General features: G+C 40.6%; 1 protein-coding gene and 1 pseudogene across 9 annotated transcripts in view; one reads left to right on the top strand and one right to left on the bottom strand.

The window, feature by feature from the left end:
- The window catches only part of ATG7 (autophagy related 7), a 306,857-nt gene that overhangs the window by 107,913 nt on the left and 173,085 nt on the right, over positions 1-25,859 (top strand). For 8 of the 9 annotated variants that reach the window (XR_002825401.1, XM_023739218.1, XM_023739179.1 and 5 more), the window contains one exon: positions 6,646-6,726. Coding sequence is in view for 8 of the 9 variants with exons in the window: in XM_023739218.1 (XP_023594986.1) it covers positions 6,646-6,726 (81 nt within the window). In the remaining variant the exon portion in view is untranslated. Of the gene's footprint in view, positions 1-6,645; positions 6,727-23,621; positions 23,728-25,859 lie in introns of those variants that run through there. The other variant, XM_023739350.1, reaches the window with a different exon arrangement.
- LOC101354875 (T-complex protein 1 subunit alpha pseudogene) lies at positions 23,701-25,355 on the bottom strand (annotated as a pseudogene).

The raw sequence follows: 25,859 nt of genomic DNA on the forward strand, positions 1-25,859 counted from the left end.
GTCTTCTTTGGTGAAGTGTCTGTTCATTTCCTTTGCCCATTTTTTAATAGGATTATTTGTCTTTTTGTTGTAGAGGCGTTGGATTTTCTTGTAGATTATGGAGATTAGACCTTTGTCTGACTTGTACTGTCCAAAAATGTTTTCCCAGTCTGTAGGTTCTCTTTTTAGTCTTTTGGTGAAGTCTTTTGAAGAGCATAGGTGTTTGATTTGTAGAAGATCCCAGTTATCTAGCTTATCTATTGGGGTCTTCCTTCTTTTTTAATGAATGTATTTATTGCTATAAATTTTCCTCTCAGCACTGCTTTTGATGTGTCCCAAAGGTTTTGGGATATTGTTTTTGTCCTCATTTGATTCTGAGTATTATTTTTAATTTTGCTTTTGATTTCTTCTATGATCCAGTAATTTTTTAGCAATGTTATTTAGTCTCCATGTATTTAATTTATTTTCCTTGATCCTCCTGTTAATTGGTTTCTAGTTTTAAACCACTATGGTCAGAGAAGATGCTTTGTATAATTTTGATCTTTTTTAATTCATTGAGGCTTGCTTTGTGGCCTAAAATATGGCCTGTTCTGGAGAATGTTCTGTGTGCGTTTGAGAAGAATGTGTATTGTACTGCTGTTGGGTGGTGTATTCTATATATGTGTCCGAGGTCAAGTTGATTAATAGTGTTGTTTTGATCTTCTGTGTCTTTTTGTTGATTTTCTTTCCAGCTTTTCTGTCCATTGTTGAAAGTGGTATGTTGAAATCTACTATTATTGTAGAACTATCTGTTTCTCTCTTCAATTCTGTTAGAGTTTGTTTTCTAAATTTTGGAGCTCTGGCATTGGGTGCATAAATATTTGCTATTTTCATGTCTTCTTATTGAACTGACCCTTTAACGGTTGTCTAATGTCCTTCTTTGTCTCTTATAATGGATTTTGACTTAAAGTTTATTTTGTCAGAAATTAATATTGCCAATCCTGCTCTCTTTTGGTGACTGTTTGCTTGGTATATTTTTTCCATCCTTTGATTTTTAACCTGTTTATGTCTTTGTGTCTAAGGTGTGTCTCTTGTAGACACATATTGATGTGTCTTTTTCTTTTAATCCGTTCTGCTGCTCTCTGTCTCTTGACTGGTGCATTTAATCCATTTACATTCGGTGTGATTATCAATAGGTAGAGTTCATTGCTTCCATTTTGTTATTTTTTTGTGTGTTGTTAACAGTTTCTTTGTTCTTATATTTCTATGCCAAGTTCTTTTTGTATATGGATCTTCTTTTCCACTCATCTGTTATTGTTGTTTTTGTGTTTACTGAGCCTTTTTATTTTTTTCTTTATTTTGGTGAGTAGACTTACTAGTTTTCTTTGTGGTTACTCTGAAGTTTACCTTTATCTTCCTGTATTTAAAACTGTTATATCTTAAAATCAAATTGACTTATTTTTCATATGGACATCCTGTAACTATACCATTCATTCCCCTTTTTATTTTGATGTTGTCATCATTTACAGCCTAGTATCTCTGGCTGTCTGTAATCAATTTTGCAGTTTATTTTACTTTTGTGCAGACTTTACCTGGGTTGGTGTCTGGGTGATGCTGTCATATGTTGTTCTCAGGTTGTTGTCTTGTGTCATTGGATCCCTGTCCGAAGGACTCCCTTTAATATTACTTGTAGGTCTTGTCTACTGGTTACAAATTCCCTTAATTTCTGCTTGTCTGGGACTGTCTTAATTTGGCCCTCATTTTTGAAAGACAATTTTGCTGAATATATGATTCTTGGTTGGCATTTGTTTTCTTTCAGGACTTTGTATGTGTCATCCCATTGCCTTCTTGCCTGCATGGTTTCTGACGAGAAATCAGCGCTTAGTCTTATTGATGCCCTTTTGTAGGTGACATTTTGCTTTTAACGAGCTGCTCTCCAAATTCTTTGTCTTTGGTTTTGGAAAGTTTGATTATGATATGTGTTGGTGAATTTCTTTTGGGAGTCAATCCTATATGGGGATCGTTGAGCTTCTTGGATGGAGACGTTCTCATCTTTCATAAAATTTGGGAAGTTTTTTGCCCATAAGGCTTCAAAAAAAAATTTTTTCCCCCTCTCCTCGTCTGGAATTCCTATTATGTGTAAATTATTCCTCTTGATGGTGTCCCACATAACCCTTAGACTTTCTTCATTTTTCTTCAGTCTTTTTTCTGATTGTTCCTCAAACAAATTAATATCAGGGTATTTGTCCTCTATCTTGCTGATTGTTTCTTCCATTTATTCAATTCTACTTCTCTGTCTTTCCATTGAGTTATCTATTTCTGATACTTTATTATTAAGTTTCTGAATTCCTAGTTGTTGTTTTTGTATGGTTTCTATTTGTCTACTGAATTTATTTTGTTCTTGTATTGTTTTCTAGGTTTTTTCTTTCTTTCTATTTTCCTTTGTCTCTCTGAGGAGCCTAAATATTATTCTTAAATTCCTTTTCAGATAGTTCTATTATCAATTCTTCCTCAAGAAGGTTTTCTGTCCCTTTATTTTGCTTACTTATTTGAGCCATCTTACCCTGTTTTTTCATATGGTTTGTTATTGCCTGATGTCTCCAAGGCATTAAGGTGTTATTTTATTTATTTATAGGTGTGTATGTCTTCCCTTGCAGAATTGAGTGGAGGTACAAGAGAAGTCCCCTCCTTGATGTGAGGTGGCAATTGTTGGTTGGTTAGGTCCCTCCACAACTTTTATGGGAAGCGTGGTCCTTCTGCATTGGTGTTAGCAGTTAACGTGTCCACTGGAAAGAAGAACAGGTCATCTTTGTCACCACAGGACGGTGGTGCTATGCAAATAGATGGGGAAGGCCCTCTGTGCAGGCTTGAATTAGCATCTCAGTAGGTGGGGGGAGATCAGGGGTCTCAGGGCGGAGTGTAGGGAAATTGTACCTGCTAGTCTCTGGACAGGGAGGATGTTGAGAAAGCAATGCTGGGTAGTGAGCATACTTGCCTTCCCTTGGGTGGGGGTACATCTGCTTGTCACTAGGTGGGGGTGTAGGGAGCACTGCCACCAGTTACCCAGCGGTGGGTGCGGTGGGCGCTCCTGCTGATAGCACGGTGGGGTGGGGGTGGGATGCCTTCACCAGGTGGGGTCATTGGGGGTACTCCTGCAGTTCACTCAGCAGTGGGTCTGGTGGGCTCTCCCACTGGTCACCTGGTGGTACGCGGGCAGGCCAGGGGGGTGCTGCCAGTTCGCAGATATACAGCTTGGAGGCCACAACTGCAGTTGTGATCACAGGTGCGCAGCTTGGAGGCTACAACTGCGGGTGTGGGTATGCGACGCAGTGGAGGGGATGCCGCTGGTTCAGGAGCACACTGATCAGTGGGTGTGCCACCAATTTAGGGGCCCCCAGCACAAGGGGCAGGGCGAGGGCTGCCGCTGGTCCGTAGGCACATGGCTGGGAGGATGTGCCCCCGTTCTGTAAGCATGTGGGTCAGGGGAGGGGTTGCTGCTGGTCCATGGTTGCGAAGCTCAGTGGGTACACCACCAAGGCAGGGGTGGTGCTGCCAATCTGCAGTTGCATGGCTTGGAGGCTGCATACCTGGTCTGCTGGAAAGTTGTAATTCTTAGCAGTTACGTGGAGCCTGTGAAAGATTCAATCCAAAATAAGCTTGGATAGGTAGGTCGGGCCCAGACCAGGGAGGAACTTGAATGCCGATGTAAGGAATTCTGTACTTTATTTGGTCTGCTCAAGAAAGTTGAGGCAACACGATACAACTCAGAGCTAATGTATTAGGAGAATTTGACAGCAGAGTGTTGCATTAAATGGAAGAGGGAGAGCCCATGGGAGTACTCGTTAGGAGTCTATTGCAATAGGTTTGAGAAGAAGGATTTTCTCTTTTAAATCACCTAAAACTGGAACTTGTTTGGTTGAGTTCTGGGCCTTCTGATCCTAACTTGTAAATTTGAAAGCCCTCATACACAGATACTCTCCTTCATTCCCTGGGAAAATGAGCCACAGTTTCCTGGTAAAGAGCTGTCTGGGGTGCTAAACAATGGTCATGGTGTCTCCTTCTGTTCCTCACCACCTGTTTTTGCTTTCTGCTTCCTCCCTTCCTTCCTCTCTTCCTTTTTCTCTCTTTTCTGCTCCTAACAGGATCTACTCTCACCCTTTCTTTCAGCTTTACCTGCCCACTTCTAATCATGAAGCAGTTTAGCAGAGAAAATTATCAATATTTATTTGCACAACTTAAAGGAAGCTTGCTATAAGCTGTATGAGAAAAAATAAAATGAAACAACATTTTCATGAAGCATATATGGAGACATTAACGTGGGGACCATGTTAATGAACATTTTAATGAAAAACATGCTAATACAAAGTTTTTCCAAGTATATTTAATATAAAAGTAACCGGGGTGTACAGGAAACTCACTAAGAACATTCTTTCAAGCCTGTAACTTTCAGATTTCATGATAGTATCAACGTTCCCATCTGTGACTTGCCATTAAAGTCTTTTGTGCCAATATGATGTCTTGTGTTGATGTCCTAAATAGCAAACTTTTATAACCCTGATTCCACAACCTGTCTGTCAGTTTTCATACTGTGGTGGCTTGCGTGTTGCTGTGATGCTGAAAACTATGCCACTGCTATTTCAGATACCAGCAGGATTACCCATGGTGGACAGGTTTCAGCAGAGCTTTCAGACTAAGACACACTAGGAAGAAAGGCCTGGCAACCTACTTCTGAAAATAAGCCAGTGAAAACCTAATGGATTACAACCGGACAGTACACAACTCACTTGCTTTGATGACATCATTAGGAGGGATCAACTGCTGGGGCGGACATTGTGTTTGGTGAAGTAGAGGGCCAACGAGAGCAAGGGAGACCCTCGGTAAGGTGAATTAGAACAATGGTTGCAATGATGGACTTGAACATACCGGTGATTGTGAGGATAATGCAGGACCAGACAGTGCTTTGTTCTGTCATACATAAGTTCACCGTGAGTTGGAGTCGACTCAGTGGCAGCTAAGAACAATAACATGACCCTGATTTTGTGCCTTAAGTACTTGTATTATGAAATGGTCACCACATTCTTGAGATATATGGAACTGAAAGATTGTCACCTTTTCAAAGGTTCACAATGAAGCTTATGTAATTTATTCCTTCTACCAAACTGCTCTTTTAATCTAGGATTACATGGGAATTACATAGCATATTGATAAGGACATTTACTATAGCTATTTCCTTTAAGATTAGGTTTCCCAGTAATAACTATGCATATTATTTAGACTGTTAGTGGTAGTGTGGGTGTAACGATGAGCTATCCAAACTCAGAAGGAAGCCTATTTCTATAAAATAGAGTTTGTCAAGTTTTTTTTTTTTTTGGTCTTTGGTTTTGAGAGGGTGTCGGTAGGGCAGATAAGGGCAACAAGGGTGGGTAGGTTGGTGCTTTTGCTTTATTCAAGTGAGGCTGTTAAGGTTGTGATGAGGCTGAATATTAAAGATAACTGTGATCATTAGAGGAAGAGCGCAAGCGAGATTTGGAGTTGGGAGGTCTACTTTTCAATCTTAGTTGGGAAGATCAAATAAATTAACTTATGAGAAGATCCCTGTCCTCTGGATCATTACAAATGCTGAGCCCTGTAGGGACTTTAGAGGTGTGACTGTTCTTGTTTTTAGTAATAATACTTTAATTATATATGCAACTGATGGGGTTCGAACCGCCAACCTTTTGGTTTGCAGCTGAGTGCTTTAACCACTGCACCACCAAGTTTCCTCATGCAACTGATTGAAACTCTCCTTTTGTTATAAGTGTAGTTCAAGAGGTATAATGTTCTGAATAAATTACTTAAATCATAGTTTGTGAGACTTGGTTATAGCTGATATTCTGTAAATATAAATCAGTTGTAGTCCAGAAGTTTATGCTCAAGGTGGTGCTGTTCACCCATAAATTTGGTGAAGTTTTCGTTTTATCTCTGTGTTTCAAATCAAGCAAATAACTGGGTATATATCTGGGACCATCTTTGCCTTCTGTAGGTCTAGACCTTCTTACTTTCTGAGCACCCACCCAATGTCATATCATAGAAATGCACACTTATCCCACTATTTAATATAGCTGACCGTATTTTACACAAGGGACCTGCACCTTCTAAGTTTGCCAACTGTGCCCACCCTGCCCAGAGGTATTTTCCTTAGCGCTGCTATGCCAATTTTTTTTTTTTCTTACGTGTTGCTGTAAAATAAAATTAGCATAGTGTGCTTACGAAAATAGGGGTAGGGAGAGGGCACAGTTAGTAAACAAACATAGAAGGTGCTCATTATTTGTGTAAAAATACCGTATATGTTTGAGCTGAGTCATAGTAAGATAGTTGACCTGTTATATTTTCAAAGACATTTATTAATATACTACTTTAGATTTTGTAGCTTCGTTTTTGTATTTCGGAGTCAATTTGTTTCTAGGTCTCAAATATTTGAAGGGCTTATAAGGCCCTGGTTCCTAATGGAATAAAGGACCCAATATAGTTCTTCCCAGAGCTCATAGTTCAGGGGAAAATATTAATGTTCAATTTCATTTTTGCTAGGATTCTGTGTCAGGACCACCCTATTAATCCTTTTTCACTTCTTGTCAGAAACTAGATGTGCGTTTTATAGATGGAGTCATTCCATGCTTGATGTGAATTTTGTTTTGTTCTGTTTTTTAGATTCGGGGATTTCTGTCACGGTTTGATAACGTCCTTCCTGTCAGCCTAGCATTTGACAAATGTACAGCTTGTTCTTCCAAAGTAAGTCATTTTGCATTTGAGGAACTTTGGTTTGAAAAGCGAGCCCCTCAGCTTTTGATCTCTGCCTTACCAGCCAGAGGCATTGAAATGACAAGGGCTTTGTTGGGGGAGGGCTGGGGTCAAAACACCAGAAAAAGATATTCTTGTTTTCATTTATCTGTATTCATTCTCACGGAGAAAACAGACTGAGAAAATTTGGCTTCTGTTGTACAAAGACTGAATTAGATATTTTAGCACTGTATCAATAATTTGCATCACAGTAATTTTGGGTTGAACTTTACCTCCACTGGTCTTGTTCCTCCCTAGAAGGTTTCCCCCTCCCATAGACCATCATAGAGCACTTTTTAATCGGGGTGGGAGATACCCGGCAGTCTTGGCTGTGTATCTTTTGGAGATCTACATAATGACAAAGAAAAAATAAACAAGAGATTAGGGGCCTGGATGGGGCACCAATAAGAGGGACTCTTCAGCTTTGATCTTTCCAGGGGCTCTAAAAATAGAGTTGGTATGCTGTCCTTTGTAATGGGAAACGGCTGATGTATTTCAAGACTACAATGATGGCATTTTTTTTTTTTTTTAAATGGGCTTTGAGGTACTGTCTGTGTTATTTTTACATGTATACTATATGTTATAGCTGATTTCCTTTGGGGTGCCTCTTTAAGCCTTCTAATACCCGGTGTGATTTTTTTAACCTGAGCTTTTAAAACTCATGATTCTTGATAAGTAAAGATTTTCATGTTGAAGCACTGTGAAAATATCCCGTTGGCGTTATTAATCCCAAACTGTGGCCTCTCAGTTATCATTTGGGAATTCTTTGTAGTGTAGCCTACCTCTGGCTACAATTTGTGGAATTGAATTCTAGGGACATTCTCTCCACTCTTGAGTTGACAAGCATTCTCTGAGCAGTTTATTTGGGTTGTGTCTTATGAGAAACACAATCCTAACCAGTTTCTCCAAAAAGTTAACTCAGATTTGACAAACTGTGTTAAATTTGGTTAACTTTCGGTGCTCAAAAAATTAGATTAAAAAATTTTTTTTTCCTGTGAAACTGAACTAAGCCCCTGTTTTATCACTGTGCCTCCTAAGGGCCTCTGCTGAGATTTAAAGCTGACCATTTGTCAGTGTTACCCAGGAGCTAGCTCTTTCTGTAGTTTCTTTAAAGTGTCTTGTATCTGCTCAAAGCAGGGCCTCAAGGAGGTCTACGTGCATTTCTGTCTTCAGAAATACAAGTTGTAGAATTATATGCTCTAGTGGAGGACAATTTTTTTTGCTTTGACTGGCTGAGCTAATTGGTTTCAAAATAATTTGGCAGTATTAATTTTCATATTGAAATCGTTTGGCACAGATGCCAGAAGTTTTTCTATAGCTTTATGTAGGTCTCCCTAGTCAATGAAATCAAGATAATCGGGTCCTCTGAGTAAAATGCAAACACTCCTTTCTTATTCTATTTCTGATTAAATTAGCCCTGGAGATACTGTTTGTCAAAGAATCACAAGCATGCCAGTTGACCAGGCCCCTTATGTTCTTTAAAAGAGAATAGCTTTGCATTTTTCATGCACACTTACTGTAAGCATTAAATTAAATATAGGTGTCACTCTTTTGTTAACAAAATTATTTCCTCTTGGTGGTCATTTTAAGAGTCCTGTTTTACATAAACACGCTGGAGGGTTTAATACAAACTGACTTGGATTTAACAGCTGTGCTATTCCCGTAGCAATCACTTTTCATGTGGTCTGGGTATTAAATTTCTTTTGTGCTGAGAAGGTTGCTTCATTGGTGCACGTATTTCCTTACAGTAGAAACACAGCATTTACTTACTTGGCTAACTTCTTTATTCACTTAGGAGAGTGTCATTCTCTATTATTTGTAAACCTAACATTAATTCTTTGAAATGACAAATCCAATTACATTTTCTTCACTGTGCATGTGAATTTTCCTTAATGCATACTTAGCACAATATTTTTTATACTGGGTCATATCATAGTTGTCATTGTTTCAAAAAGATTCTTTTGGGCTGAAAATGACTTTTTAAAAATTCTCCTTTGACATTCATGAAGTAATTTTTTTCCTTTGGTAGTTTTCAGTATTTTTTGCTTTTTTTCTAGGACCAAGGCCATACTTGTGTCTTGATTTAACCACAAATACAGACAGAAAGATTAAGAGGTAGAATAAGCTCTACTGAGTAATAATACACTCATTCATTACCTTACTTATAATAAGTATAGACCTTTTATAGGGCCAGTGACGGGGAAGAATACGGTTCTTTGCTTCTGTGGCAGGGAAGGCCAAATCATCTATACACAAGTCATTTCTTACCCTGTTTTATCTTAACTTGAGATATAGCTAGAAGAAAGTTCCATCTTAACAAAACAAATATTGACAAATTGGGAGGGGACATGGGGGTGTTGCTTTCAATCCAATTTCTGCTTACTGTCTTACAAACCTTTCTAAAACGATCGTATTTACCACTGAGATTTTAAAAACTTTTATCAGCTATATGAGTTGTTCTTTACTTCTAAAATGGAATTTAGAGCAAGCTGGAGTATTGTGAGGAGTCCTTGGGTGGCACAGTTAAGTGCTTAACTACTAACCAAAAGATTAGTGGTTTGAACCCACCCAGAGGAGTCTTGGAAGAAAGGCCTGGTGATGTGCTTCTGAAAATGTCACAGCCTTGAAAACCCTATGGAGCAGTTCTACTCCGCATACATGGGGTCACCATGAGTCGAATTGACTTGATGGCAACTAGGGAAAAATAAAGGGAATAATAGAGTTGCTACCAGGGGAAATGTATAATTTTGAAACCAGTATCCTGAAAGAATTTCTCAATACCTTGGGTTAGTTTGTTATTGCCTTTTTTTTTTTTTTTTTTTTTTTTTTTTTTTTTTTTTTTGTGAGGATTAGGATTTGGGGGGATAACTTTTTATTTGATGTAATTTCAAGTACACAGAAAAGTTACAAGAATAATACCAGAAACTCTGTATATCTTATACCCAGATTCAACAGTTGTTTTCATTTTGCCCCATTTGTGTGTATGCCTGTTCTCTCCTCTCAATTTCAATCTCGCTCTCTCTCTCTGTGTATATATATACACACATATATATGCATATATGTATTAATTTTGTTCTTAACCATTTGAGAGTAAGTTGGAAACATTGTGCTCCTTCACCCTAAATATTTCAGTATATATTTCCTAAGAACAAGAACATTCCCTTTTCTAAACACAATGCACTTATCAAATCCAGGCAAATGTAATGCTGGTATAATACTGTTATCGAATCCACAGTCCACATTTCAAATGTTGTTATTTGCACCAATAATGGTTCTTTATAGGTTTTTTTCCCCCAGATCAGGATCCCTTTTAGGATCTAGCATTGCACTTAGTTGTTGTATTTCTTTGACTTCCCTCAATCTGGAAAGTTCCTTAGCCTTTCTTTATGTTTCTCCTTTTTTTTTCACTTTTCTCTTTTTTTTTAACTGTTGTACTTTAGGTGAAAGTTTACAATTCAAGTTAGTCTCTCATACAAAAATTTATACATACATTGTTATGTGACCCTAATTGCTCTCCCTATACTGTTACAGCACACTCCTCCTTTTCACCTGATTTCCCGTGTCCATTCAACCAGCTCCTGACCCTCTCTGCCTTCTCATCTCGCCTTCAGACAGGAACTGCCCATTTAGTCTCATATATCTACTTGAGCTAAGAAGCACACTCTTCACAAGTATCATTTTATGTCCCATAGTCCAGTCTGAAGAGTTGGCCTCAGGAATTGTTTTAGTTCTGGGTTGACAGAGTCCGGGGGCCATGCTTTCTGGGGTACCTCCAGTCTCAGACGATTAAGTCTGGTCTTTTTACTAGAATTTGAGTTCTGCACCCTATTTTTCTCCTGCACCATCATGGACTCTCTGTTGTGTTCCCTGTCAGGGCGGTCATTGGTGGTAGCTGGGCACCATCTAGTTCTAGTCTCAGGATGATGCAGCCTCTGGTTTATGTAGCCCTTTCTGTCTCTTGGGTTGATAACTTTCCTTGTGTCTTTGGTGTTCTTCATTCTCCTTTACTGCAGGTGGTTGGGACCAATTGATGCATCTTAGATGGCCGCTCACTAGCTTTTAAGATCCCAGACACCACTCACCAAAGTAGGATGCAGAACATTTTCTTGATAAACTTTGTTATGCCAGTTGACCTAGATATCCCCTGAAAGTATGGCCCCCAGACCCCCGCTCCTGCTACTCTCTCCCTCAAAGTGTTTGGTTGTATTTAGGAAACTTCTTAGCATTAGTTTAGTGCAGTTGTGCTGACTTCCACTGTAGTGTGTGCTGTCCCTTCCCTTCACCTAAGATAATTCTTGTTTACTATCTAGTTAGTGAATAACTCTGTCCCTCCCTCCCCACCCTCGTAACTATCAAAGAATGTTTTCTTCTGTGTTTAAACCTTTTCTTGGGTTCTTATAATAGTGGTCTTATAAAATGCTTGTCCTTCTGTGACTGACTAAATTCACTCAGGATAATGCCCTCCAGATTCCTCTATAAGATGTTTCATGGATTCATCATTGTTCTTAACCTTGAGATTTTGAAGTATACAGGCCAGTTATATTGTAGAATTTCCCTCGACTTGGATTTGGCTAATATTTCCTCATGATTAGATTCAAGTTATGAATTTTTGGCAGAAATACCAAAGTGATATTGTATCCTCGTGTCAGGAGTTCATAATATATTTTATCCTGTTTGGTGATGTGTTAATTTCCCCCTTTCCATATTTGTAACTACCTTTCCCAACAGCAAAAAATCTGGCTCCCTTTATCCTCCATATATTTACTCACTTGCTTGAGTCTAGAATACACAGAAAGTAGTCTCAAAATGGCTAGCCCATACTACTGCAGAAAGTAAACCTAGAAACTGGAGTTCTGTTTTTGTGTATAGTTGTTTTTCTAGGTAAAATTTAAATATAGTGAAATGCACGAATCTGAAAAGTTTTATTAGTTTTGACAAATGTATGCACCTATGTAGGAGTCCCTGGGTGATGCAAACGGTTAACGTGCTTGGCTGCTAACTGAAAAGTTGGCAGTTTGAGTTCACTCAGAGGTGCCTCAGAAGAAAGACCTAACAATCTACCTCCCAAAAAAATCAGCCATTGAAAACCCTGTGGAACACAGTTCTACTCTGACACACATGGGGTCACCATGAGTCAGAATCGACTCGATGGCAACTGGTATACACCCATATAACCCTCATTCCGATAAAATATAGAACATTTTCATCACCCCAGAAAGTTCCCTTGTATGCTTCCCAGTCAACTCGGGAGGTGGGGGTGGGGTGGGGGTGGTATGTTGCCTATTGTGACTATTCACTGTCCCTCTAAGGAGTATAGCTTGACACCTTCTGGTGTTTGATGCAGCAGTAGCCTTGTTTCTGGGACCCAGAAGTCATCTAGAAACTTTTCTCAAAACTGCCAAGTCAGGAGCAGGGCTGTGCCTGAGGAGACTGTGTGTGGAATGTTCTCACTTTTGTTGCCCAATTCTGTCATCCACAACCTTTGCAATATTGCAGGAACAGACTGTAAGGAAGAAGCAGGCCCCAAACTTGGTTTGCATGCCATCTGGGACCTGCCTGTTGCACAGATGTAGCAAGATGTGCACAGAAACTTGATCTTGAGATTTTAATTAGTGATTAGCAACCCTAATAATATACTCATTCTGGTGTTTACTATGAGATGGGACCTTGTGTGGCAGTGTTGTTGGGTTTTGATTAAATTCTCAAGGTGACTTGTTATTAGCTTTTTGTATGCATCTGTGTATATGTGTTTTGAGGAGTGACAAGGTGAGACTGGTGTAGGAATAGTAGGTATCTGCTGATATCATCATACGGTAAATTAGTCTTTCTTTTTGCCTTTGTCATAGACAGCCTGCCCATTTATCTTTTGATATTACATAATCCTACCTTCTGACATGGGGCTATGGTGGTGCAGTGGTTAAGAGCTTGGCTGCTAACCACAATGTTGGCAGTTCGAATCCACCAGCCACTCCTTGGAAACCCTGTGGTGGCAGTCCTGCTCTATCCTATAGGGTCGCTATGAGTTGGAATCGACTCAACAGCAATGAGTTTGGGTTTTTTTTTTTTTGTTTGTTTGTTTGTTTTACTTTCTATCATATTTCTTTATTAAGAAGCATGAAGTACCAAAATTAAACTTGGCTATTTAAACTTTCTCTGAGAAGAACCTCTGTCCCAAAGCAATCGGTAGCTTAAGAGCTCTGCAATGCACCTAGAGAACAGAAAGGCAGATCGTAGATTTGGAAAGAAAGGTTAGAGTCTTGGTCTTGCTGTGTGTCTAATAGCAGGCATTCATTTATTCAGCTGGCATTTGAGTCCCTGCTGTATGCCCATTTCAATTTCTGGCTGTTTATGAGTTGGAATCAGGTGTACTTTGTATAGCATTTGAGGCTGCCATTTTGAAGTTTACAATTCCATATGAAACTCTTTTTCACCTAGCACTGAGCCTCGGGGATTTCCTAATCACAGAAACCCAGCAGCTGCAGTGAGGTGGTGTGGAGGGCAGCTTAAGTCAGGGGATTTCCAGGGTCCTGGCCCTGCGTCCTTCACTGACGGGCCAAGTAGCTCAAGCAAGGTGCTCCCCCTCTGTCCGCCTCCACTGCTGCTTTGGTTAAATGAGTCAGTCAGATGAGATAAGCTCTGGCTCTTAATTGGCACTCTAAGTTAGTAGCTTTAATATTTTATATTCCCTTGACTTGATTTTATTCTGTATTCCACAAGCAAAGCATTTGAACTGCAGAAAATATATTTAAGTATAAAGAAGATAATCAACCATATTCCAGCCACTCAGTTCACTGTTAGCCATTGATCTCTACTCTTTTTTACCTTATTTTTATCCATGTGTATATAGGTGTATATAGATGATGTTTCTTGCCGACATTCCTACTGTGAGTTTGAAATTAGCTTGAGACAGAGGGATTTACGGTGCTACATCAAAGATACTCCCTGCTCCTCTGATTTGATAGGGTTTTAAATCTCAGTCATTTACAAGGACTGGCCAGAGCCCAATCGGAAGGGCTTTCCAAAGCTTGAGCCAGGAATTTTTGCATACAGCTTCTCAGTGGCAAGTATTACTCAAATCTGGGCTCCAGCCAGGTTCTCCTTCTCTTCTCCAAAAGGGACATAAATCTCTGATTTGGAAAATGATGAGTAACCCCCAGGTTCCCTTTCCCTATCTCATTTACCCGGTAAGGCCTCATGTCTCCATTTTAACGTGTGATGGATTCCATATGTACGGTTGTGTGGTGTAAATTGTATCCCACATCTTTTTCTTAGCAACTTGTGTTTCCATAATCTCCAGAACTGCTTGGTTCCCAAAAGGAGATGGAATATCCTGCCAGAGCCAATGTGGAGTACTCACTTGCAAGCCTTAACCTCAGAACTCTTGGCTCTTCACCTCCTTGAAAAACCTTGGACATTTCTCCCTTTGCTTCAATTTCCTCATCCATAGAGTGGGGAAAATATTTTCTGTTTCCCAGGAAAATCGCAATGGCTGACGTGTATCCAGTTCCCTGTGACCAAGTACCAAGGCCTTTGCCTACTCCTGGGACTGCTGTTGACATCAGGGATAGGAAGAAATCATAGACCCCTGTGATCACATTGCGTCTCCTGGGGTGTGTGGATCCCTTTCTGGGCTCAATATTTGTTCGTGAGCAGGTACAATGAGGGGCCCTAATTGAAAGTCCAGGCTGCCCCAGCTTTAAAAGGCTGCAGAACTTTCCATCATGTCTTATGGCAACTACTGCCAAAACCTTTTCCATGATTCCAGAGAACTCAGTTTTGCTCATTACTTCTGACCTGTGGTCTTCCAAGACCACCTAATCACTAGTTAAAGCTTGTGCTGCTTAATCTTTTCCCTGCTACCTGTGTTTACAAGGACGCACCTAGCCTGCCTGGACACAATTTTCTTACAAGATCCCTTTTACAGCCAAGGCCCAAAAGTTGAGGCCTGTGTTCTCTTTACACAGTTCTGCTGGCCCAGGCATAGCATCAGGTTATTGAAAAATTGGGTTCCTTTTAGTTTGGAATTAATGTCATTAACTTTTAGCCTTCCCCCCCATGCCCATTCCATGACACAGTGGTTCCAAAATTTTTGAGCCATGGACCTTGTTCAGACTCTGAACCTGCTCCTCTGAAAAATGCAGAGCCACGCACAGTTTTGCGGACAATGTCAGTGGCTCCATAAAGTCCCAAAACATGCCTGTGGATCCTGGTAAAGCACCCTTGCTCTATTACTTTTTCTTTGGTTCCATTCTCAAGCTCTCCTGGGTGAGAAACTGGGAAGTGAGGGGTGCAGCCAGCCCAATCATGACCTCTCCATATGGCTTTGGGAAGTCACCATCTCTCGTTTGGGGACTGTAGAAAAGGGAAAGGTAGGGGCTGTTTGTCACTGGGTTTGGTTTTATGATCTGAGATTGTGTAGTCTGTTGATCAGGTACTTCATTTCTTTAGGCCCAACTGCATCCAGTGGGGGAGCAGGGGAAGACACTGACACTGCTCAGAGTTAAGGGCAGTTCTTCCTTCACCAGTGGGGGCACTGATTTAACTTCTAATGGGCAGGGAGTCCTAACTGTCATCTGTTCATATTCCTTCTTTCCTTGTTATTTCTGTAATACACTCAGACTCTTCCGAACTTCACTCTCAATACCTCTGGACTATAGGGAGAGAGAAACATGGTATTAACTGCTGGACTCTTGAAATAAAGGAGCCATCAGCTTGAACAAGGAAATCTTTTATAGGTATACATGCATATACATGAACGGGTTGCATACTATATATATAGTTGTTAGCGGCCATCAAGTTGGCCCCCAACTCATGACAACCCCATGCACAATGGAACAAAATGCTGTCTGGTCCTGCACCATACCCATGATTGGTTGCAGATCGGACCGTTGTGATCCATAGCACTTTCATTGGCTGATTTTCAGAAGTAGATCACCAGGCCTTTCTTCCTAATCTGTCTCAGTCTGGAAGCTCCACTGAAACCTGTTCAGCATCATAATGACACACAAGTCTCCACTGACAGATGGGTGGTGGCTGTGCTTGAGGTGCATTGGCCAAGAAAGGAACCCGTGTCCTCTACATGGAAGGCAAGAATTCTATCACTGAACCATCATTGTCTCCCATCCGTCCCTTCATCCCTCCCTCCCTCCCTCCATTCTTCTCTCCCTCCATCCCTCCATCTATAATATTTTAAATACTCAAATATATATTTACATGAGTTTATTTTAATGACTTATTGTAGTTCAGTTCTACAAACATTCAAGCTCCTATTTCACAATATATTTTTGGATGATATAAAGGTGAATAAGACAGCCTCTAAAGTTTCTCATAATATCCTTCTGGACAGAACAGTAAAGTTATACTAGATGTTTATGTATATAATTCAGATATATGAAGTTATTTGAACATCTTTACCCATGAAATGTTCCTAGCTTGGAAGGGATAACTAGTTCCTGGTAAATAGTAGGAACTGATTAAGTATGTTTTGAATGGTGAGAAAAATGATTGAATGATTTGGTAGATAAATAAAGGGGCAGCATAATAGGTGAAGATAAGAAGGAAGTCTCTGCCCTCAAGGAGCTCACAGTCTGGTAGGTAGCTAAGACTCAGTAGCAGAAAACCCTTCTGCCTGCTAGTGTGGAGGTATGATTTATCATCAACTACAAATGGTAGCTGTTATTGAATGTTACATTGCAATATTCTGAACATTTATTCAGCTGTACTTCTTTCCAGCTTTTACTATCTCATTTGCCTTAGTTGATGCTTTCAATGATTTGTTATTGTATGTTGGAAGATCATTTCTAGAGTATATTAAAACAAGAAGCCTTTGGGACTTGTCAAAGTGAGTTACATTTTATGAACAGACACATTCTGGCAGTGAGCTCTTTGAAGGTTTTTGCTTGCTCTCCTGCAGGATTTTTAAAGGTTTTATTATATTTGTAAAGGACCTTCCAACATCCTGTCCAGGTATTTCTAAAAGTGCTTACCACTATAGCCTTTTTGCTATAGAAGATGTGAAAAAATTGCTAGAGAACGTCCTATTCCAAAAGTTATTGTCCTTACAACTTGTTTATATAACATTTTATGTGATGATAGTGATAAATCCTAGAGTATTTGGTCTTCCCTAGTTTAAGTGATTTTTTCATCATAAAAGTTTTGTTAAAGAGTTTTTCTTAACAATGAAGAAAAAACTACATGTTTCTCTTTTCCAGAACATCTAATTGCTGGTAAAAGCACACAACCAAAAAGCTAAACATCTTAAATTTATAGCCATCAGACTAAAATTGGAAAATGTCTCCTATGTGGTCCTTAAATTGCAGCAGGTGTGCCAAATGTGAACTATTAATAGGAGAATAGACATAAGCAAGTTTTGTGAATTAGAGGAACCATTTTAACAATATATAAATATACGTTCAGCAGTGTCTTGCGAAATGGCAGTTATTGGGATAACTGCCCAGTCTCCCAACAGGACTACTTTGAAGGGTCTGTTAAATAGTCACAATACCTTGTAGTCAGAACTTACCTGTTATCATAGTTCTAGACAGTTCAGGTGTCTTTTCTATTGACTCTGAATTTGCTGAAGAATTTTGATATTTTTAAGAACTTCATTGGCAGTCCAACTTGGGATAGAAATCCATGCAAAAGTATATTTTTGTGTTATTTGTAAAGGTGGGAGAGGGAATTTTGGTTTCTCCCAGTTCTCAATTGTTCTTGACGTTTTCCTTTACTTTTATGTCAACTATTTCATGAAGGACCTTGAAGGGAGAGGGTAGCAAAAGAGAGGACTGAAGTAAGTGGAAATTACTCATTGTTGCATTAAAACCTCTCACATATTCCAAGCATGAACATGAGCTCAGCATTGCCCTTTCTTAAAGAAGACCATTCATTAATTGCCTGAGTAAAAGTATCTATAAGATTGCTAACATAGCTACTCCTCCCTTATTGATTATCTCGTTATCCAGCATTTCACATTTACAACAATAGTAAAAAATCTACTCTCTGACTGTTTTGTGCATTAACGATGTACGTCTGGCAGTAACAAATGCCAAGGTGCAAGGCGAGGGTAATGCTGACTGTGATGGTTATATGTCAGCTTGGCTGGACCATAATCCTCAGTGGTTAGGCAGTTACGTAATTATGTAATTTGGCAGTTATATAATGATGTAGTCATCCTCCATTTTGTGATTTGATGTGATCATCCTCCATTTTACCCATATAGGGATTTTCGTTGTTAGTTCATTTTGACCTAACTGACAAAGATTTACTTCAATCATAATGTAAGTGGATTTAAAAAAATTAACGAGTGCAAAACAAAATAATACACATGAGTAAGAAAACTAAAAAAAGAAAGTAAAGAAAACAAAAAGCACACACTTGTATCTCTTGGCTCTACCAGATGAGTGGGAGTTTTACTTCATGACATCAGCTGTTCTTTGCCTAACCATTCACTGCTTCCTGTTATTGGGAATATTCCAATAAGCACTTGGCATATACCTGAAAAATGAGACCTATAGTCATCCTATCACACTTTCTGCAAAAGGACTGCAAGTCCCAAGGAATGGATCCATTCAAAGTAGCCCCCAGGGAAGGCTATGCACTTAGTCCATTTCTGCTGTTCTAGCTCAAAATAGTTGACAAGCTCTTCTTGGGAAATTGCTTCAGCTCTCACAGTATTTTCCTCTTTATAGCCTTGGCAGTGGTGAATTCTTGACCTTTGAGGGTAGGTTTGATTTTTTGGAAAAGGCCAAATGTAATTTGAAGCTATGTGTTGTGGATCAAGGGAATGAGCAATTTGCAAGGGAAAAGAATTAGAAATGCAAGGGCTTAAAATGGCATGTGGGCCTGAATAAGTGAGAATACTCCATAGAAGGGAACTCAAATTATCCTAATCTTTTGAGCTAAGAGCTGAATAAGAGACAGCAGGAAACTTTTATATGGTTGGTGCAGTAGAACTGAGCACAGGCTTGAGAGACTCTGCCACCAACTAACTCTGTGACCTTGGACAGGTATCTTAAATGGCTTGAACTTCAGTTTCCTTAGGTGTAAAATGTTAGTTGTGTCATACTAGAGTTCGAGGTCACCAACAAAGACACAAACCACACGCCCTGACAGTGCGTGGGACAATGTTTTGCTCACATAGAGAATAGACAGAGCGAGATCAGCTTCACTGTGGGCACCAGTCTCCCACAGCCAACGAGTGCCCCCCATGGCTGGTGCAGGGCAGATGTTGACCATGCACCCCTCTTGGGCCGCAATCGAGGGAGACCTTTTTCCCTCCCCACCGGGAACAGATACAGACGTGGGGTTGACCAGGTGCCATATGATGCCTGCACATGAGCAAGAGACAGAAAGTTACTGTGTGCCTAGAACAGGGAGGAAGGCTTCTCTGATAAGGAGAATGGAGACAGAGAGACCCAATTCCCAGCCTCCTTATCAGAGAATGTTCTGGGCCTAAGGCCTCTGCATAGGCAGCCTGGATGGGGGAGACATAGAGGCAGATCGTCCTCCTAACAACTTAAAATACCTTTTCCGTGGCCATGAAGACCAAATGAGAGCTTGCATGCCAAGTGTCACGGAGTTGGCAGTCTGTGTTTTTGATTGCTCCTTTGTCTAGCAGAGAGCAGGTGCCACTCCCATTTCCTTTTACAAATGCTCTCATTTTATAATCTGCAACCGTGAAAAACTTTCCATCCTTGGAAGTTGACAAAAAGGGAGGGGAATAAAAGAGGATGAGCGGTTCTTTTGAAAAGGGCATGGCCTCAAGAGGTGAGCAAATATTAATGTGCAGAGTGTTACATTCTTTGCCTTTTTCTTTTCTTTCCCTTTTCTTTTCAAGTAGGCTGTTAATCCAGGGGTTTAATTATCAACCAAAATGAAGCGGAGGTTCAATATTCCTAGGTGGGAATGTATGAGGGGGTGTGAATACTCATATTTCCTGGAGGTGAAGTCAACCCAGGTATCTGCAGCCAGTGGCAGACCCACAACCTCAGCAGAGCTGTCAAACCTTGGGAAGGGCTTCTTGGCTGTGTTCCCTCTGAATTCAGTCTCTTAGGGGCAGGGACATATAAGGCCCAGGATTGCGGTCCCATTGGGCCCAGTACCAGGCCTGCTGCCTGCTGAGGCAGTTGTTCTTTTCACTGTCCCACTGCTTCTCAGAAGCCTTTCTGCAGCCTCAACCACCTTGCTTTCTCATGCCACAGTGATAGTGTATTTTTCGCACCCCATGTAAATAACGAACACGCGTATAACGCACATATTGCATCTAGGAAAATAACGTGCGAAGGTGTTGTTCGGTTGGCAAAAGCATATAATGTGCGCATTATTTGCATAAAGGTATGGTAAATGGGTTAGAGCCCAGTGCAACACAAGCAGGGAAGATCAGCTGCTTGGTTTCAGCTTTTCAAGTGATGCAGCATTTCATTGCTCCTTTGGCATCATTTTGTGCATGTTTTCCCAGTATCCCTTTCAGATTTGTTAAGTGGCTAGTAAAAAGCTTCCAGTCTATCAGGTAGATGGAACATTTAGCCAAAGGGGAAAAACAAAAACCTGTTGCTGTCCAGTCGTTTCCATCTGACGATGACCTTGTGTGTTACAGAGTTAGAACTGTGCTTCATAGGGTTTTCTTGGCTATCATCTTTATGAAAGTAAATCACCATGCCTTTTTTCCATGGCAGTGATGGGCGGATCTGAACCGCCAACTTTTTGGTTAGTAGATGAGCACAAATTGCTTGCGCCACCCAGGGACCTTTGGAGAGAACTTTAGATTCAGAGAAATTATGTAAAAGCCCAGGACTTTCACCTTCCAGCCCGCTTACATACCATATTTAACATCTCTCAAACAATGATGTGGTAGGATTAATTCACGCTCTCAGAATTCCAGTGTACTGGGGAGAAACCCATTGCTGTTGAGTTGATTCTGACTCATAGCAACCCTACTGGGCAAAGTAAAACTGCCCCATAGGGTTTCCAAGGAGCTGGTGGATTTGAATTGCCAACCTTTTGGTTAGCAGCCAAGCCCTTAACACTGCACCACCAGGGCGGGGGATGGAGGTGGGGATAATTTCACTTTAAATCTTTAGCAGCTTGGAGAACTGATTGGTTAAGTACCTTCAGGCTATCTTTGGAAGCCTTGTTCTTTTAAAGGGGAATCCTCATACCCAGAGGAATGTATTTCCTATGATAGCATTTCAGACTGTAAACCAGGCATCCTCAGGAAAGTCAGTGTGGACTAGAGCAACTTTCTAGGTGCCCTCCAGCATAGACTTGGGATGGAGGAGTGAGAGTTTAAAAAGTTTTCCTCGAGAAACTGTCTATAACAAACATAGTTCACTTTGCCATTTTGGTTAATTTTCAGCTTGAGTATTTTTAAAAACATTTGGTGGGTAGGAACATGCAGCTGCTAAGAATCCAAGACCATACTGTTCTGAAAATGTGAATACTTCTGTTTTGAATTTACTTAAGGAAGTAGGATCATTGCCTCCTATCTATCCCTTCGAATATGGATATTTTTTAAATGACATCATTTTGGGTAGCATACACAGTCCAGGTGGTTTTGAGGAAATCATAAAATAAAAGAAATTAAAAAGCAAAAGCAAAAAAAAACCTTAGTTATCATTGCATTCTAGAGGCCAAGAAACAAGAGCGATGGTATTTTCTGGCAGGCTCTCAGGCCCAGCAAAACCCACACCCGAAGGCTGTCTCTGTAGTTTCCTGTGGTTTTTCCATTGAGGAGAAACAGCCTTTCTCTTGGAGGATCCAGGATGGCAAGTCTGTACATGAGCTTTATCAGAATCGTGGTATTTTTGCCCAAAGGTTATGTCCCAAGAGGCTTCATTTGGAAAATCTGATGCACCACAATTGTTGCAAATTGAACTGAGTTGGTTTCGCTGGTGCCAGTAGTACAATTCTTTTTTGGTAGAATTTGGTAGCTTCTAATGATTACAGGTTATCATGCTGCCAGGTTGTCTGTTACCATGAAATCTAGTCTCAGACCAAATGCTGCCACACAGGAACATTATTAGCAAGCAGGCACAAAAGTTAGTCATTCAGCCTGTTTGTCCTTTCAGTATGTTTCTCACATAAAAGTTTAGTAGAGACAGATGCAGCAATATTCTAGTTGCTGGATATTATCTACCCTTTTAGTTGGATCAGGTGGTAGAATCCTCTATTAAGTGTCCAGACCCAGAACCAGATCCCTAGGCCCAGAGTGCGGCTGCAAAGAGCAGTAGGCTGCCTTGTTTGCCAGATTCTGAGAACCTACATGTTGATGCAAGTTTGGAGTCCCTGGGTGGTTTAAACGCTCAACGTGCTTGTCTGCCAACTGAAAGGTTGGAGGTTTGAGTCTACCCAGTGGCTCCTTGGAGGAAAGGCCTGGCAGTCTACTTCCAAAAAGTCAGCCATTGAAAACCCTATGGAGCACAGTTCTACTCTGACACACATGGGGTCGCCGTGAATTGGAGTCAACTTGATGGCAACTGGTACTGGTTATATGCAAGGTTGGAGGGTCTTGTACAATATTTCCAGCCAACCCAATGCTGTTATTTTCTTTCTTCTTTTTCTTTTCAACATTTTATTGTGGTTTGGGTGAAAGTTCACAGAGCAAATTAGTTTTCCGGTCAACAATTTATACACATTTTGTTTTGTGACATTAGTTGCAATCCACTCAATGTAACAGTACTCTACCCACTTCCTCCCTGGGTTCCCTGTTTCCATTTCCCCATCTTTCCTGCCCCTTCCTGCCTTCTGAACTTTGTTTTTGAGCAAATGCTGCTCTTTTGATCTTGTATGGTTGATTGCTCTGAAGAGCACATTCCTCACAGGTGTTCTTGTTCACTTTATAGGCCTGTCTATTTGCCTGAAAGGTGATCTCCAGGAGTGGTTCATTTCTAGGTTTGAAGGATATCTAAGGGCCATAGTCTCGGGGGTTCCACCAGTCTCTATCAGACCAATAAGTCTGGTCTTTTTCATTTATTACGATTTTGTTCTACAGCTGTTATTTTCATTAAAGAATTACTTCTACCATTCTTTATACTCACTAGAGGACTCTCTTGCATAGATTTAGATAGCTGTGTATTGATCCACTTGACTGGGGGGGTGAACTTCTGATAAGTCTTTCAAATGCGAACCAACCACACCTAGAGTATGCATTCCTGATTCAAAAAAAAAAAACAAAAACAAAACCCGTTGCCATCAAGTCAATTCTCACTCATACGAACCCTACAGGACAGAGTAGAACTGCTCCATAGGGTTTCCAACGAGCGACTGGTGGATTCAAACTGCTGACCTTTTGGTTAGCAGCCAAGGTCTTAACCACTGTTCCACCAGAACTCTGCATTCCTGATTAGGATACCTAAAATACTAACTAGCTACCTTTTGGAGATAGATGGTGTGTGTGTGTGTTTACTGTCTATACTGAAGTATTAAAAATAAATTATAGATAATATAACAATGTTGTAGTTGCTGTTAGTTGGCGTCAAGTTAACTCCCGACTCACGGTGACCTGCACAATGGAACAAAATGCTGCCTGGTCCTGCACCACATCCCCATGATTGACTGTGGATCAGACTGTTGGGATCCATAGTTTTCATTGATTAATTTTCAGAAGTAGATCACCAGGCCTTTCTTCCGAGTCTGTCTTAGTCTGGAAGCTCTGCTAAAACCTGTTCAGTGTCATAGCAACACACAAGCTTTCACTGACAGATGGGTGGTAGCTGCACATGAGGTGCATTGGCCAGGAATCAAACCCAGATCTCCTACAAGGAAGGTGAGAATTCTACCACTGAACCACCACTGCCCTAATATATATACCTAGTATAACAATAGGTATCTCTCTTTTTTTTTTTTGATAGCTTATTGTACTTTAGTGTGTAATATTCAGAGTACAAGACAATTGCATCTAACATCGTTATAAGTAAAAGAGCAAGCACATCAGTCATCAAGGACTCCTGTGTGAACAGCATCTTCGTAACCTCCATGTTTATCATCTTTACTTTCTGGGTGGAATTTAATAAGATCGTCAATCCGAAGAATGGTTATTGCAGCTTCTGTTGGTAACTTTCAGTCTCTTCACTTTAACTATGGTCAGTTCAAACACCCCGCTTGTTTGTTGTCGCGAGGTTTGCCATTGACCAAATCTAGACCAATCCACTTAACATTTTTATGCTCTGGGTTAACTTGAGCCTCGTTATGAAAAGCTCTTAACTTTGCAGCCAAATCTGTGAAGTCTTGGGCAGCATTAACTGTGAGTGTGTTAGGAATAACAAGAAGAGATCTTGCAAACTCTGCAGTAGCAAGCTCTTCCTGAGACCCCGTGCTAGTTGCATAGTTTTCAAGGTACATGGAAAGGGCTGCTTCTACAGCACCCCTACCTGGCATCACAGTTTTGACTCCAAAACTCTGCTCACTACACAAAGAGCATTGTGTAAAGAGTGCACTATCTCGTCGCACATGAAATCACTTGCCCAACGTAAGATAATGGAAGCAGATGTGCGAGCCTTAGTGTTTTTTCTATTAAAATCAGTTCATCATCACAAATTCTGTCCTGTATCACCTCTTCAGCTTGTCCCAACATTGCAGCTCCAGAAGTTTCTTCACCATCCAGATTGGCCAGGGTTGACAGAATGGTCACTCCAGAAGTTTTAGCAATACGTTTAAGGTCCCTTCTTAAAACTCTTCTACCATTGCACCAGCCTCCACAAAATACTTCAGACACATGTCATCAATGCTGCTAATGGTTAGAATAATATTGGCCCCAGTTGCCAGGATCTTCTGTATTCTTTCCTTGGTGGTATCAGATTCTCTCTAATTTTGTCCAGTTTTTCAGGGTCTATAATAACCACCTGTATACCAACCTTCATTTTTGTTTTCTGCAGGCTGAAGTCAAGGCAAGCAATTTTTGCATTAACTGTTCTCTTGGGTATGCCCTGCGATCCCACCACACAGTTGAGTACATAGCCACTGATCAGCAGACACTCCGTCTGACTTCCATGGGCTTTCAAAATATTTACAGAATTGACTGGATAGCGAGGCTGGCCTTTTCCATGTATTTAATTGCAAGCACAGCATCCACCACCATATTAGTGAAGAAATCACCATTTATTCCAATAATTTTGGAAGACATAGATGTCTTAGCAGCATTAATCAGGCAATCTCTTCCAAGTTCATCTGTGTTAGTAATTAGGCTTTCACTGATGTAATTCACTGCTTCCTTGCAAGCATGTTGATAGCCACTAATAACTGATGTGGGATGGATTTTCTGTTTGACTAATTCATCTGCAGTTTTTAGAAGTTTTGCGGCAATAATAATCACTGAGGTAGTTCCATCTCCAGCTTCTTCATCTTTAAGATCAGCCAGCTCACAAAAAACCTTAGCTGCAGGATGTTCTACCTCCAGTAACTTCAGAATGGTTGCACCATCATTAGTAATGGTTACATCACCAATATCATCCACCACCATTTTATCCAAGCCAATTGGAACAGAAAACTTTTACAGTACTGGCAATAGAAGCTGCAGCCATAAGCTTCTGGGAGCAGATCGCCTTTCTGGTGCTGCGGTCCCTGAAAATGGACAAAGGCCCCTCCATCTTCACAGCAGGGTACACGTTCCATTCACACCGCAGGAGACCAATGTCTGGTCCCCTAGTCGGGCAGCAGCAACAGTGTGGACCTGCCCAAGGGATGCTGGGGGGACTGCTGGGTAACACTGCCTGCCTCGCTTCCCAGCTTCCCCTGCCCGGCCGTGGCCTCAGGGCAGGGCAGGAAAGACAATAGGTATCTCTTTACTTGACCTTAGAATATTGTGTCTTCCATAATGTTGCCAGCCTTTGATGAATGACCTGAAAAGTCAACTGACCGCTGGCCTGACTTGATGAGTTAGCCAGAGTCAGGGATTCATGGTTCACCTACAGGGCAGAGAAAGGAGGGAAGAGAATTATAATTTGTATTAGTTTTGTAGGCTTTTCCAAGCTTTTTTACATTCCTTCATCTGATCTTCTGATATGTATGGAGGTATTATCTCCCCCACCCCATTTTGAAGACACATTTATGTCCAGGATAATAAAGGAAATAAATTGTAGGAACTATAACTT

The sequence above is a fragment of the Trichechus manatus genome, unplaced genomic scaffold (genome assembly GCF_000243295.1).
Source record: "Trichechus manatus latirostris isolate Lorelei unplaced genomic scaffold, TriManLat1.0 scaffold00001, whole genome shotgun sequence".
Lineage (NCBI taxonomy): Eukaryota > Metazoa > Chordata > Mammalia > Sirenia > Trichechidae > Trichechus > Trichechus manatus.